The sequence below is a fragment of the Entelurus aequoreus genome, linkage group LG06 (genome assembly GCF_033978785.1).
Source record: "Entelurus aequoreus isolate RoL-2023_Sb linkage group LG06, RoL_Eaeq_v1.1, whole genome shotgun sequence".
NCBI lineage: Eukaryota > Metazoa > Chordata > Actinopteri > Syngnathiformes > Syngnathidae > Entelurus > Entelurus aequoreus.
The window spans coordinates 58,952,442-58,969,560 of NC_084736.1; the positions used below are offsets into that span (position 1 = coordinate 58,952,442).

At 36.7% G+C, this 17,119-nt stretch overlaps 1 protein-coding gene across 1 annotated transcript in view; it reads left to right on the forward strand.

Annotated features, from left to right (window-relative positions):
* slc15a4 (solute carrier family 15 member 4) overlaps positions 1-17,119 on the forward strand; it is a 72,659-nt gene that overhangs the window by 23,219 nt on the left and 32,321 nt on the right. The window contains exons 6-7 of the mRNA XM_062051093.1: positions 3,599-3,779; positions 13,208-13,366. Coding sequence (XP_061907077.1) covers positions 3,599-3,779; positions 13,208-13,366 — 340 coding nt within the window. The remainder of the gene's footprint in view (positions 1-3,598; positions 3,780-13,207; positions 13,367-17,119) is intronic.

Here is a 17,119-nt window from a genome sequence, read left to right on the forward strand (position 1 = left end):
ATACCACTTTCTGTGCGACATAAAACACATATAACACATATTTGGTTATAAAAAGAGCTGTGACTGAGCTATCAGATAGACTTAGAAGGAATTGCGTGTCTGCAAGATGTTCGTTTTTGGAAGTGTTCCCTGATAGCAAATTAAACCACGCCCAACTCTCCAGAAGTATGAGATTATCTTTTGAAAATGTACTCTGTTAAATATGTATCTTGAGCACGATTGTCACCGTTATTTCTTTTTTGGGACACGGTTGAAAATAAACTTCATAAACATTATATAGATTCACCCGGTCACAACATTAGATACACCTGAGAAACCGTGATACAGAGAGCCTCATAAAAAGCTGTTACTGTGCAGCTGTTACTGTGCACTTGCCATTATTAGATTACATTATTTATCCTACCTTTTCTTGTTTCTCAAATTGTAAATTGTATTTTCCTTTTAGCGGCTAATCGAATTTTGTACTGGCCCATCTTGACAAAACAGTCCCGTGTAAAATATCTTATATACTAACGCATATTTATTCATATAGACCTGGGCAAATTAAGGCCCGGGGGCCACATGCGGCCCGTTGAGTTTTTCAATCTGGCCCGCTGGACATTCCCAAATCATTTTTTTAGATCTTTAAGATGGAAAGTGTAGCTGCCATTATGATGTGCAGTCATGTTTTCTAATGACCGTAAGTCTTCAACTATACAAAGTATTTCAATGTTTGGAATCTGCGCTTATGGATGATTTACCAGTTACTATGGTAATTTAATTAGTTACTATGGTCATGTAATTAGTTACCATGGTCATCTAATTAGTTACTATGGTAATGTACGTCTCAGCAGCTCAGACGAGGCACCAAGCCGTGTGGGCGGGAAGCGTTTCCACAGACGCGGAAGGAGATTTTCACAACAAAGTTCTAAAGCTTAGTGATAGAATAGAATAGAATATAAAGTACTTTATTAATCCCTGGGGGAAATTCAGCAAATATCAGTAGGTGGGTTTATTTTGTACCCTTCGCGTTCATATTTCACTGTTTGTTGCATTTTTGGGGTGTGACATTCATATTTTGTCAATATTCAGTGTTTTATCGTTCATAGAAAAATTTAAAAATTACATTACGTTTTTTAAGGCGGTCTGTTGTAACGTTTTTAGCATTCAATCAGACGTTATTGTGAGGTTTTGTATTAGTGTTCCTAAAAATAGGTAAACCGGCTCCCAGACACATTATTTTCTCTAAATGTGGCCCCCAAGTCAAAATAATTGCCCAGGCCTGATATAGACAGTGGAGCAAGTGAGAGGGCATTAGATGAGAATTAATAACAAGCAATGATGTAGGCAGTGACCATTTCATTATCACAGCCTGAAACGAGTTCCACAACCCCTTATATGTAATGTCCAAATAGGTACGTCCACCTCACAATGATGTCACAACGTAGTCAATCTTAAAAAAAGACTGCAAAACATTCAAAACTGATTTGATGGTTTACCACGACTATCCAACATTTACAAGGCAGCAAACACGGATATCATCATAGGCCCTCTTTAAACATTGTACCAAATGTAATGTAGCAATATGTATTTTAATTTACCAAACCTACACTGATCGCATTTACTGTAGTGAGGACATGCCACTTGAATCGTGAATTGTGGTGCACAACTGAGCAAATACAATCTTGTGAAACGACAACCAACATTAAAACAATTCTAATGTTTGGAAGTTTAAGTATACATGTATGTACTGTAATGTGGGTTCCCAGCTGTTTTCATATATACAATAACATGTAAAATCAGATTTTCTTCATGCATTCTCACCCTTGTTTCACAAAACCCACCCTGTGGGCCTTCTTATGAATACATATTCATGAGTATAATGGGGCAACTTGTCATTTTTTTACCTTCTGCAGCAGATAAAATCTGCCGTGCACTGAATGTTAGTATGTACTGTGCAGTATTGCTGCAAATTATCTTGATAGAAATGTTTACAATGACCATTTTTTAAGACTCGCCATTGTTTTAGTTTTGTAAGCGTTTTATGATACAATTTACTTCCACAATCTCCTGTTCAAATACCATCTAATATGAATATGTTTTTCCTTGTTCCCGATGTTTGATCCAATTTATATTACTCATAATGTTCCATTGTGCATGCTGGAAAAGACTTGTACCTCTTCCTAGAAATCACTGATTTAATACAGAGGACTCCAGATGAGCAGCTCTGTGCTCGACTATGTCAAACACTAACCCATTTGTTTTTGCAGCAGACTTTTTTAGGAAAACATCTATTTGGAAATGATAAATCACAAGTTATGTTGTAACATACAATATTATCAATTATTAGTTTATTATTATTAGTTTATTATTTCTTCGGTCAGTGGACAACAAAATAAACAAACAGTTTTACATAAACAAACAGTTGTACATTCATAAATTGAAAATGTTGCAGACCGAAAGGGTTTAGGCTGAAGTTGAACACTTATTGCGCCTAACCCTATAAACAATGTCAAATACAAGATGAGCTTCCAAAACTTATGAAATTTCCTTTGCACAACATATTGTAGATACACCTTGTACACAACATAAACACTGTTCAATTATATACACAGTAAAGACATGTGAAATATCCTTGTACACGTGTTAAACCTTTGTACCAATTATATACTATATACAAACAATTATACTTCCATTATTAATTATATCCCACATTTAGTTTTTAATTAACATTGATCATAGTATTAACTACTGTGTTGATTCAAGAGTGATATATTTTTTCAAGACATTGGTCTTAAAGTGTTTTTTAAATGTGTGAATGGAACAATTTAAGGAATCATCCAAGCTATTCCACAGATGAACCCCCCTGACAGAAACACATCTATTTTTTAAGCTCACTCTTATGTTTGCTTTCTGAAAGACAGCTGAACCTCTGAGGTCATAGGGGCTCTCCCTAGGTTTGAACCTCTCCTGTAGACACCCAGGCAGCATGTGGTTATGAGCTTTGTACGTCACAATAGCAGTGTTGAGGTCAACAAGACCGTGCAGTTTTAATGTTTTTAATTTAATAAACAGAGCATTGGTATGGTCATGATAATCCGCATAATTTACAATTCTAATCGCTTTCTTTTGAAGTAAGAACATAGAGTTGATGTTTGATTTGTAGTTGTTACTCCAGATTTCAACACAATAATTAAGATATGGGAGTATGCAATAATTATATATTTATGCTAAACCAAAGTCACACCACAACCTTCAATGACATTTGCAATTATTATTTTGACAGCATCTTAAGTGGTTAGCATTTTCTGTATTTATACTGGGAACATAAATGTTTGGATTTACTATAAATTATAATAGCACAAATTAATGATTTTCTTAGGATACAATGTATGATAATGGAGCTAGATGAGTTAACAGCATACAGTATTGAGTTTTCATTTAATTTTTAAGTCACACTCAGCTTTCACCACCTGGGGGTGCCAAAGTAATAGCAAGTCAAACGGCAAACACACAAAAGCATTCAACTGTGTTAGAATTTGCAGACATATTCTACAGCTTTCACGCTTTATTGCTCTTTGTACAGTTTTGTCTCATCTATTTCCTTTCGATCCTTTAGATGACGTTCCACTTCCCTGCAGCCTGGCTCACCATGTTTGATGCCGTGCTCATCCTCTTGCTGATTCCTCTTAAGGACAAAGTGGTAGACCCTATTCTGAAGCGGCGTGGCCTGTTGCCCTCTTCTCTGAAGAGAATTGCAGTGGGGATGTTCTTTGTCATGTGGTCGGCCGTGGCAGCGGGTGAGTACACAAACTGTGATGTCCTCTGTGCTCTGCCTTTTAAGTTGGCCAGACAAACAAGGACAGGACAAAGTCAGGGATCTTTGTGTCATGGATTCAAACTCACAGACGATGTGGCCCTGGCAAACAGGATGACACCCTGTGTATTTGTTTTTTCTTAGTGAAGGAGCTAGGCCATCTCATTGTTTTGACTTAAAAGACTGCAATAATGCTCCTGAGTCATTTTTGTAGCTCAGCTTTCCTCTCTTTAAAGTAGCTCTAATAGTGATGAATGTAGACAAAAGCATTCAGGAGTTGGACTGAATCCTCTTTTACCTCTCGTATCCAAGTTCTTGATCCTAACAAGTCATTTTGGACAATTGCGTTCACACTCCATGTCAATTATGATTTTTTTTTTCCATATGTGACCTGAATCTGATTTGTTCATGTCAATGTTAACAGTGCAATTCTGAATATTTCAAATCCGATCCAGATCTTTCCTATGTGGATATAAATCGGATATGCACAGTATGTGATGCAACTGCAGTGTGAACGCTCGGGTCGTGTTCATCCGACCAGAACGTCATCAGACCGCAATAAGCATCATATTTCTTTGCCAAAATATCCATCCATCCACCCATTTTCAACCGCTTGTCCAGGGTTGCAAAATATATAGCTGACAAATGAGCAGAAAACAGGCGAAAATAATGTTTTAGGAACTCAGGCCAGTGTTCCACCACTCCTGTATGTTTCTCTGACTGCTCGCCAACACTCAAAAGTCAAAATGGTTGCCCTCTTCCTTCTTAATCTTCTACGCGCAATAATTCAGTTCAGAAAATGTGGATTTTGATTGCAGAAAATCCTTGAAATTGACACAAATGCGCTAGTCCTGGAGACCGACTAGAATTGGAGCTACGTTTGCTTCTATAACTCTGCAGCACGTGTGACTTCATGACGTCATAGCCGCACGCGAGTCAGTTTGCGTTCGCATTAGAAATCACTTTTTTTTAATGTGAATGACTGCATACGCTAATTTCCAGACTTTAAGCTGTTTTTTTCCTAGGCTTTGAATCCTGCCGCTTCTAAAACAGTGCGGCCAATTTATGGAGTTTTCTTTGCTGACAGTCATAATGTAAATAGATTTTTTTTTTAAAACAAGAAAACACAATTTATAGGTTTGTTTGTGCTATGGCACCATCTTTTGTACGAGTTTGCTCACTGCAGGTGCTGCAGTGCCCTTCTGTTTAGACTGAGCTAAGAACCGGAAGTACAATTGCCTTTCGATCTTCTAGCCGTCAATAGCATTTCTACTTGTATGAATTCTTCATTTATTACTTCAAACAATGTTTGTGAGTTTTACAATATAACTAAAACCATTCTTACTTACTAAACCGTCCTATGTGTGATGTCTTTAGTAGTGTTTTCATGCATATTTGTACGTGCTATCGTAATCAGAATCAGATCAGAAATACTTTATGTAATGAATGAATGAATGTAATGAATTTGCATCGTTAGCATTAGCTAATATGCTAACACGTTTATGATTGTCTTTGTTAGTATTATTAACTTAAAAATGGCAATTTTTTTGTATTGTTTCAGTTTTGTAAATCCACCAAAATGTCACCATGGACTTAGTGAGTCTGTTTTGCTGATTGGAGAGCTAGCTTTCGCAGCTAATGGGTCCATGACGATGACTTCTGTTTTGTATGATCAGTTGTTTTACTGGTATGTTGCAGACACCAATTGGAAACAATTAAGGTATGTAAATAAACATGTGTAAAAACAATTTGTAACTAATTTCACAATGTGTATATATAGGCAGCGTATAGTTTGTTGCATTTATTACATGTAAACATATTGTTTTCCTTCTAAAATGTTGTGGGTGCGGTTTCTGTACCAATGCGCTCTAAAGAAAAAACTACGGTAAATTAAAAGATTTGATTTGACAAAAAAATTTGACATGCAACCCTCCACTGTGAATGTAGCCTGAGACAGTGTTTCCCACAAGAGTACAATATATTTGTAGTGGAAACTGGTTGGGGTCAGACGCCATCATCTAATTTGCATAAGTGGCCATGTTGCATGTGTATTTAATTGTAATGGGCGCTAAAGAGAGGAATAACATTTTGGGAGACAAAAAGTGAATAACAAACAAATTAACCTTTTTTTTGTTTTTATTTTGTTTAGTTTTTTTCCAATCAAAACGGATCAGTCTGTGAGTACTTTTAGTCAGGCGAGGGGCCTACAGCAGCACCTACTGTTCGTTGAGAAGAGCAATATGTGCTTTCATGTCAGTCTCCAAAAGTCTCCAATAGGAAAAAAAAGTGCTACATTGTCCCTGGTCCTTTTTAAAAAAAAAAATGGTATCAAGATGGTCTGAATTCTCGCTAAATATAGCGACAAAGACAGTAAGTGTTGGCAACACTGACCACTCATGATACATCTTTTTATTCTATGGCAGATAAGTTGAGGTGAGGTAAGAAGTAGCGTTGCTGTACAGAGTTGTAATGACAAGCTACATTCACAGACAGTCTTGCACTGCAATGTGTTTATGAACCAAGGTGGCGCCAAATCTATTTGTTGTGGACTAAATGTTTATGTGACCGCAACAACTGAATGCATGTATAGGGAACACCGTTGTACTGAGTGGTACACTGTTATACTTCCAACTTAGTGGGAACAGTTTGGGAAAAGCCATTTTCTGTTCCAGCTTAACTATGTCCCAGTGCACAAAGCATGGTCCTTTTAAACGTGCTGGAATGAGTTTGATGTAGAGGAACTCTCACATCAAGCTATACATTTTCTGTATCTTTAGGATGAACTACAGGAGAAAAGAGATGAGAGGCCAGCAAGCCTTTTCTCAAGTTTGATAGACAAAAAAATATTGAGACACTAACAGCTTGTGAAATGTAGTTGTTATAACTGCAAACAGGAAACCTAATATATTTTCTTCTCATTTCACTTCCTCTAGGCGCAATGGCTTATAAATAAAATGTTTTACGTCACATTGAGCAGTAAACCCAAGAGAAAATATATTTTCCAAATTTGACAAAATGCAATTGGAGCTTTTATTTTAACCACTTTACAGACAAGGTTTGCACGACTAACAAAGTAATTATATTGCGTTTTGTCTAACCCTACAACAACATTTGATAAACTAATAACAGTATTACGCTTGCCTCAATCAAAGTTAAATATATCTTCATCATCATCACATCTTGGCTAACATTCAGTTTTCCCTCAGGGTGAACAGCAACATTCTATATTAATGACTTGACATATGAGTTCAACTCGCTCCGTCGCGGAGCTCATAACTCAAAACACTTTTTATTTCACGTCACTTTTGCCCATTTAAATTAATTGACATGTCATTAATTCACCCCCATTCCCCCACAGAAGAAACTAAGTATTGTATAAATAATACATAGTATTTACTTAAAAGACGAGACTTCTTTGCTGATTTTTGTCTTTTTGCCACACTACCTTAACTGTCATGCTCTTGGCTAGCGTTGCTGTCTTTATGAACTCCTTATGCATCAGTATAATGTGCACTAACATTATAAAGTACTGTACTCGCACTGCTTTGCCAAGTCAGCGACACTCACACCTTGGTCATGTTTTTGATTATGTATTTCTTTAGTTTAATGAGTATCATCTGGTTCATCTTCACAGCAGTGTCATTCACGCTCATTATCTTTGGACCTCTGGTTGAAAAGACAACCTGTCTAGCTAGCCATCTACTATTAGCTAATGATATCAAGGGATGTTAAGGGTTTTTCACTGTGGCATTCGCTTAGCGCAATACTGGTGTGGAGTTATCTGAAGCTGGGTTGTAACTCAAATTTGTGCTCGCAACTTCAAGCAAAAACTTTGTAAGAATTGCCTCATATTTCAAAAGAGTGTAAGGTTGGTCAAAATACACTGTACACAGTTACAGTATTAAGATATTTACAATATGTATTTTGTGTGAAAGAAGTCCTATCAAAGATTATTGAGCAACTATGAGTCTACTTATTCTTCTGATACTGTCAAAAAATGTAAACTTCATCATAAACTTTCTTGATGTGATGCCACTCTGAGAAATTTGATTATTGTTGTGGTACCGTATTTTCCGCACTATAAGGCACACCGGATTATAAGGCCGGTGTTTCCCACACATTCATTTATTTGTGGCGGCCCGCCACGAAAGAATTACATCCACCACAAATATTTTTTTTTATTTTTGTATTTATTTATTTATTTATTTATTTTAAAAAAAATGTTTTGTCCTGTCCAGCTTCTCAGGCAAATCATATAGTTGATGTAGATGCCCATATAGGCTGTTCAGATTTACTTTACAAAAGAGAAGTGTAGGATACTTCTCTTGTTGCCTTATTTGTATTTGACCACTACTGTTTTCTGTTTATTTGTTACTGACTGTGGCAGGACACCTCTGCATCTGTTTCACTTTATGTTGCTGGTAAATAATATGGTTGTAGTAGTAGGCTAAAGTTTAATTATTTAGTATGCACTAATTAAAGGGGCAGATCTTTAAGAGACATTTTAGCTTTTATATTTTATAAGATATATTTTTTGTAAGAACCACAATTAATAAATATATTTCAGTGAATAACTTATTGTTCAAATCTGTATATAAATATGTACATAAAGTGTTGTAATTATATTGTAAAATGGATAGATGGATGGATGGATGGACGTTTAAAACAAAACTGTTATTAATTAGTAAGTATACATTTTTTGAGCCTTTTTAGAGAAAATCATATCATTGTAGTAAATTATGCAAATTACTCGATGATGTCATGGTGATGTCATGCCAAGCCCATAGCCACGCCCCCACCGCCACAGGTATCTTGGCAGTTTATGGGAAACACTGATAAGGCGTACCTTCAATGAATGGCATATTTAAAAACGTTGTTCATATATAAGGCGCACCGCATTATAAGGCGCACAGTAGAGGCTGGGGTTACGTTATGCATCCATTAGATGGAGCTGCGCTAAAGGGAATGTCAACAAAACAGTCAGATAGGTCAGTCAAACTTTATTAATAGATTACAAACCAGCGTTCTGACAACTCTGTTCACTCCCAAAATGAATAAACAGCTGTTTTATTATTTTCCCCGAGGTAAAGTCAGTGAAGTGGTGTATTGTTTATCTTTTAACTACAGCAAGGTATAACATGTAGTGCAACATTTATATCACATAGTGGAGGGGAACTTTTCCCTGATTCAATAAACACGTAAAAACCAGTGATACTGTTACGGTAAATCAGACGTTAGTGCAATCACAATATAGTAACACTCCAAATAGTGCAGAGCAATAGCAATATATCAATAACTCAACGTTGCTCAAACGTTAATGTCACACAACACAACACACAAAATAAACATGTAAAGCTCACTTTATGAAGTTATTCCTCATCCACGAATCCCTCGAATTCTTCTTCTTCAGTGTCCGAATTAAACAGTTGGCCGAATACGGCATCCAACATGCCCGGCTCCGTCTCGTGGAAGTCGTCATTAATCGAGTCAGTGTCGCTGCTGCTCTATTCCCGTGTTCTACTGCGTGACTGATCGTCTTAAGTTTAAACTCTGCGTCGTAAACGTGTCTCGTAATAGGAGCCATTTTGGGGTCTTTACATAAACAAACAAATGGAAATGAAACGGCACGCCTCGCGCAGTCATATATCCCAGCATGCACCGTGCGCTTCTTCTTCTTCTACGGGGGAAAATGAAGTCGGGGGCTGCTTACCGTAGTTGCGATTGATTGAAACTTTTACCTTTTGTAGGCTCAATATTGGTCCATATATAAGGCGCACTGGATTATAAGGCGCACTGTCAGCTTTTGACAAAATTGGAGGTTTTTAGGTGCGCCTTATAGTGCGGAAAATACGGTACTCATTGGGCTAAATCTTGAACCTTGGGTACTAAACTTGGTGCCATTCATCTCATGTGTCTCATGCTGGTCGGAATCCTTGAATCCTTGAATACTTTAACGTGAAAAAAATCACAGATATACATTTTTTGATTTGAATGACCGCTCCCCTCTGTTGGTCAAGCTTCAACATTGAGTAACATGTGACGTGATGAAGCTGTCTTCATTATTTATTGGCCGAGAAGACAGCCTATTTCTTGATGAATAAGAAATACGTACAACATATGATAGACCAATTTATTCCAGTCGTTTTATGCTCGAAGAAAAAAAAATTGAACGTTTGTGAACTGCAACTGGAATAGAACTATGGGTGGGTGAAACACTGGTGAGGGACAATGTTGTTCTTGACTCATTAGTGTCATGATCTGTGAGTGTTTGTGTTGTTTCCTGTGTGTGGTGTTTCCTCTTGTCTGGCACTCCGAATTTTGTTTCACTTCCTGTTTTGGTTTTATCTTGCAGTGACTTCACCACTGTTTCTGACTGCTGTTTTCCGCACCTGCTCTTGATTAGTGATCAAGGGACTCTAAACACTAATTAGGAGGGTTTATCCACTAGTGTCGTCTTCATTGTGACACTGCTTCGTTGTCTATAATGGCTTTGTGCACCAGCTATTTGTATGCTCCTTAAACTTTTGTTACTTAATTGTCCCTAATTATAAGAACTGGACTCTAAACACTAATTCGGAGGGTTTATCCACTAGTGTCGTCTTCATTGTGACACTGCTTCGTTGTCTATAATGGCTTTGTGCACCAGCTATTTGTATGCTCCTTAAACTTTTGTTCCTTAATTGTCCCTAATTATAAGAACTTGGTATTTACGCGTCGCCTGCCACCTTTGCAACTTTGGGTCCCGCCAGTAGCAACCATGCGAGCATGTGACAATTAACTTGTTAAAATATCATTTCCATCAGTGATGTGGCGAAGGTATAAAGTAAATCTGATGTGACTACCTTTTAATATTTTCTTTTCAGGTGACTTGTAATTAGTTTTTTTTCTTTTTTTACATCACTCTTTGGGGGTAAAAGTACAGCCCTTTCACTCCAAGCAAAATTATTTCTGAATATTGCATTAAGCAATTCCTCGGAGGGGAGAGAACTTTTTTTTACGATGATGCAGTGGTGTGGGCATTGGTCACAGAACAGTGAGTTTACACACAACCAGTGCGTCCTGGATTCAGTTTATTTGGACAAACAGATGATATTTTGACAATGATTGGCTTTGCGCTTTCCAGTAATAATATCTAAAAAGTGCCTATTATACTGTATGTCACACATTTTTTAATATGAATGCAGCCTTGTATTAGTGGTTCAGCCTTAAATACTGTTCATCAGCAGTGCATGTGTTCAGTTGTACACATTGGTTCCTGGAAACTGCCTCACACTCTTTTGAGCTGTATTAACCTCTTTGACCCTAAGAGGTTCTCCACAGGACCTATACAGATAACCTCAAAGGCTAAAGTCTTGTTCCAAAGAAAATACTAAATAATAAAGATGTGATCTCTGTTAGAATATATACAGCACATTGAACACTAAATCAGCAACTATGCGTCTCTACACTGCAAAAAGTCAGTGTTGAAAAACAATAATTTTTAAAAAAATAATTAGGGGTATTTTATTTGAACTAAGCAAAATTATCTGCCAATAGAACAAGAAAATTTGGCTTGTCAAGACTTTCCAAAACAAGTAAAATTAGCTAACCTCAATGGACCCAAAAATACCTTTTAAAATAAGTATATTCTCACTAAGTGCACTTTTCTTGGTAGAAAAAAAAAAAGAGACATTTTTGCTCAATATGTTGAAAAATATTCTTAAATTAAGTAAATGCTAGTGCCATTATCTTGATATAATGATATGCGCTCGGCATTACATTTCTTGGAACCAGCAAACTTATACTAAAAACTAATTTATTGTTCTTAATGGAAAGTCAACAAGCAAATCATATGGTCTAAAAATGCATTTTTCCATCGATAACATGACATCATCGCGCCAAGTGCGTGCTCTTTCAGTCAATTAGTGCGCATACATACAGCCCGGCCCCCGGCCAACATTTTTTAAATTGTAATTTTGAAGAATTGATCTGAATGTGCATGAACTATTTCTGTTCAAAATTGTTAGAAATGTCACATGTTAAATGTTTAAATATTGACCGTCAGTTTACTGTACTGTGCCAACTGTACTACTATGAGTACGTATTTTCTATTGTTTCATTGAAAATAAAACAGAAAAGTCCATTTGGCTGTCATCTGTTTTAATTATGAGACACAATTGTGTCAAAATCATGATTTTTTTTTTCATGCTTGAAATAAGAAATATTACTTTAAAAAAAGTAGTTTTATACTTGTGAGTGTTGATGACACAGCTTTGCAACAGTTGATGTTCTAGTTTCAAACATGTTTTACTCAATATAGGTCATAAAATCTCAGCAACAAGCTGTAATATCTTACTGAGATAATTTAGGACCAAAGCCCTTAAAGCAAATAAAACACTCTAACATAAAATCTGCTTAGTGAGAAGAATGATCTTATCAGACAGAAAATAAGCAAATATCACCCTTATTTGAGATATTTAATCTTACTTAGATTTCAGTTTTTGCAGTGTAACATTGATGTTCATCCCATGTGCAGGAATTGTTCATGATGAAATTCATGCTGCACAATTTCACAGGATTTCATGGAGTTTGCTCTTAGGCATGGCAAGCAGAGTTAGACCTCCCATGCAGTAAAGAGAGGCAGGCAAAAACATGCTGTCAAGCAGAGACCGATTGATTTCTGATACGATTTGTGTTTGTGTAGAAAGGCTCCAAACTTTAGACATGCACTGGAGGAGGCTGAAGACTGCAGGGTTGACGTCCCTTCTGAAGTATCTTTTTTTAGTACTTTTACAAAATTCTTTTTAATGTGTGTTGTAATCTGCTTTGGTTTGGTTGGAGCTCATCTGCTTTTAGGTGTCCAATACTAGAGATCACGCTGGACTGTGTGACGCTTAGTAAGAAGGGGGTAAGCAGGGCTGTGTTTGTAGTGAAGGACTTAGCGTTGGCAGCCCAGTGGCCGCATGGCCTGAGATGGACAGCTGGTATTATTGCATAGTCGGATTACAAGGCTACAACTGCTCTCAAGTGCAGCATTAAGTGTAACTATTATATGAGCCTGCCTCTGGGTGTTATCTGCAAATAGCTGCTGGGTTGCATGATAATAGCTATTAAATAAAGCTTTAAGGACGCAGCGGTGGTTGATGACATCTACTCTGCTTTTTTAATAAAAGAGTGCCATAAATACTGTATATGAAATCTCAGTTGTAGTCTTAATTAAATAAGAAGGAATCATCAAAAAAGCTCAATATTGAGGTTGGCTTTAGCATGACAGGTTGTACCTCCAAAATGGTGAAAAAACAAATCAATGTCATGATCAGTCCATATTAGATTACCCTTTTCTGAGCAAGAATTGTTAGTATTTGTGTTGATTATTTGCTTTCCACTATTACTCATATTTGTTCTGATGTTTTTTTTTTGTCTGTTTGTCAGGTATTTTGGAAACCAAACGCCTGGAGATCATTCGAACAAATGGTCCAATTGACCAGGTGCTTGGAAACGTTATCTACTATGCCGCAGATTTACCCATTTGGTGGCAAGTGCCTCAGTACGTGCTGATAGGAATCAGCGAAATATTTGCCAGCATTGCAGGTACTGTTGTTTTTGACTTGTGGGGAAATCAATTAGTAGTCTAATTACCCTTTACACTGAGTTATAATTGTATTCTTGGATAAAACTGACAATTACTGTACAGTATGTAAATGTCTTTAAGGGAACTGCACTTTTTTTTAAAATGTTGCCTATCCTACACAATTCCTGTGTAAGACACACACATATATTTTTCTTTTTTTATGCACTCTAACTCATAAATAAATGTTAGCAAAAGTCAGCCAACAATAGAGCCATTGGGAGTCACTCGATTGCACCTACAAGGCGCTCCAAAAAGCATCCAAAAACCTCCATCAATGCTGTATATACATACTCTGAATATTTGTTATTTAGTAATGGGCACATTCATAATATAATTTCATATTTACATATTTTGCTTATTTTAAGAATATAGCGATGCATTAATTCACTGTTCGCTTTTTCTTCAACAACACTGACTACAACTCACAGCACTCTTTGTGAGAGACCACAAACTAAAACAAACCCTTACTGTACAATGTTCGCTCTCACTGGGATGACGACTGATGGGATGTTCATATCTTCCCGTTTAAATGAAGAGTTAAAAGCCTACTGAAACCCACTACTACCGACCACACAGTCTGATAGTTTATATATCAATGATGAAATCTTAACATTGCAACACATGCCAATACGGCCGGGTTAACTTATAAAGTGCAATTTTAAATTTCCCGCGAAATATCCGGCTGAAAACGTCTCGGTATGATGGCGTTTGCGCGTGACGTCACGGGTTGAAGCAGACATTTTGGAATAGCACGGTGGCCAGCTAAAGTCGTCTGTTTTCACCACATAATTCCACAGTATTCTGGACATCTGTGTTGGTGAATCTTTTGCAATTTGTTTAATGGACAATGAAGACTGCAAAGAAGAAAGCTGTAGGTGGGATCGGTGTATTAGCGGCTGGCTACAGCAACACAACCAGGAGGACTTTGAGTTGGATAGCAGACGCGCTATCCGACACTAGCCGCCGACCGCACCGATGATCGGGTGAAGTCCTTCGTCGCGCCGTCGATAGCTGGAACGCAGGTGAGCACGGGTGGTGATGAGCAAATGTGGGCTGGCGTAGGTGGAGAGCTAATGTTTTTAGAATAGCTCTGTCGAGGTCCCGTAGCTAAGTTAGCTTCAATGGCGTCGTTAGCAACAGCATTGCTAGGCTTCGCCAGGCGGGACAGCATTAACCGTGTGGTTACAGGTCCAGGGTTTGATTCGGTGTCTCCTGATAGTAGAAGTAATAATAGTATTGTTGATATTCTGTCTATCCTTCCAGTCAGGGGCTTATTTCTTCTGTTTCTATCCGCAGTTAAGCACGATGCTATCACGTTAGCTCCGAAGCTAAAGTGCTTCACCGATGTATTGTCGTGGAGATAAAAGTCACTGTGAATGTCCATTTCGCGTTCTCGACTCTCATTTTCAAGAGGATATAGTATCCGAGGTGGTTTAAAATACAAATCCGTGATCCACAATAGAAAAAGGAGAAAGTGTGGAATCCAATGAGCCCTTGTACCTAAGTTACGGTCAGAGCGAAAAAAGATACACCCTGGCGTCCTGCACTGCACTCTAATCCTTCACTGTCACTTTCCTCATCCACGAATCTTTCATCCTCGCTCAAATTAATGGGGTAATCGTCGCTTTTTTCGGTCCGAATCGCTCTCGCTGCTGGTGTAAACAATGTGCAGATGTGAGGAGCTCTTCAAACTGTGACGTCACGCTACTTCCGGTACAGGCAAGGCTTTTATTATCAGCGACCAAAAGTTGCGAACTTTATCGTCGATGATCTCTACTAAATCCTTTCAGCAAAAATATGGCAATATCGCGAAATGATCAAGTATGACACATAGAATGGATCTGCTATCCCCGTTTAAATAAGAACATTTCATTTCAGTAGGCCTTTAATCAAGATCGTTGCAAAGGGTTAGAAAAAGGTGGGTGTAAACGAGTGTCTTTTCGTATCTTTCTCACCAGTTTGAGGTCGAAGTTGGCTGTTATAGTTGTCCAACTTCTTGGTTTATAGCCACATCCTTCTACTATCCAGGTGAGAGGCATGATTTATGATCTGCAATTAATATTCAGCAGCTCAGAGGCAGTAGTGCAGCTCACTAGTTTATGATGGCAATATAGCAGCATAAGCATAGTTACCTCCCTGTGATCAATGAGCCACTAAAAGTAGGTCCTTAACATTAGCGCTTTTAATATTATTTAATAAGTTAGTAATATCACTGTTACTTGGTTATTATTCAGGTCACGAAATGTAAATTGAGTATTGTTTGCTTTTTTTAAAAATGCTTTTTAGTGGGATTTATAGACTCAATTACGTCATGACTCCCATTAGCTCAATTGTTAGCTTACTTTGCTAGCTTTTATTTCAAGTTACAATACATTTTTAAAAAAGACATATGTGTTCTTGATTTACAGTACATAAGGATTGCGAATGGTTGGCAAAAGTACAAAAAAGTGCAACTCCCTTTTAATACATTTATTGCGTTTCAGTCCAAAGTAAGTTGTTAATTAATGATTGATTATCCAGGTTTGTTTCACTTTTTTACTTCATGCAACATGTAAGTTGTCAAAGCAATAGACAAATACTGTAGCTAATTGTGATGACACCATGACATCTGTTGAGGAGGACAGTATATTTTTCAAATTGCATACATGTGTGTCAATGACAAATTAAGAGATAAAGCAAGGATCTTTGAACGGAGAATGGGGGTATACAGTCTGTATATATACTGTATGTATGTATATATATATATATATATATATATATATATATATATATATATATATATATATATATATATATATATATATATATATATATATATATATATATATCCAGTATCTATTTTAAAAATTATATTTTTTTTATAATCTCAATAATAAACAAGAACTCAAACATATAGAGTAACAAACTGAATAATAATTACTTATCTTATCTCATGATTACTTAAATTATTTATTAAATCTAAAATAACTGTGAACTAAGTTATACCCTGTTTTACCAGAGAATGTAAACATGTTTATATTGTTTTCAGTGGCAGCTTAAAATATGTCATAAAACCTTTGTAGTTTCCTGTGAGTGCTTTCTAAAAGAGAAGATGCAATTTATTTTGAAATGTATAACATGTTTAAAAATTTCAAAGCTATAAAACATTGGTTCTTGCACTTTTTTTTACCAAGTACCACCTTAGAAAAAACGTGGCTCTCCAAGCATCACCATAATGACCAACATTAAAATAGACTAGCGTAGTAGGCCTAAGTTTTCATTAAAAACAAGGCAAAGGTTTTATTTAACAAGTATATTCAATATTTTGGCCACTGTAACATTACTCATAGTTTGAACATTAACATTGTGGTTGAATATAAGAAAATAAAACCATGTACTTTGATCAAGTGATTCTTTGGAGTACCACTAGATAGAGCCCACCTACCACTAGAGGTACACATACCACCGTTTGAGAATACTTGCTTCAGCACAATCTTAACAAAGTGTGGATTTTCTGTAATGTCGAAACTCAAAGAGGAAAGATTTTGGATCATTGCCATGCACATGCATTAATTACGTGAACAATTGTAATGTAATAAATAAATTAGTTACCACCACTAATCCGTTATTTTTGACAGCCATACTATTTAGCAAGTAGGTATTAATAGGATGTAACATTACTTTTTGTGACTTAATACTGACTGAAACGATACGAAAGAGTTTAATGGGACTGC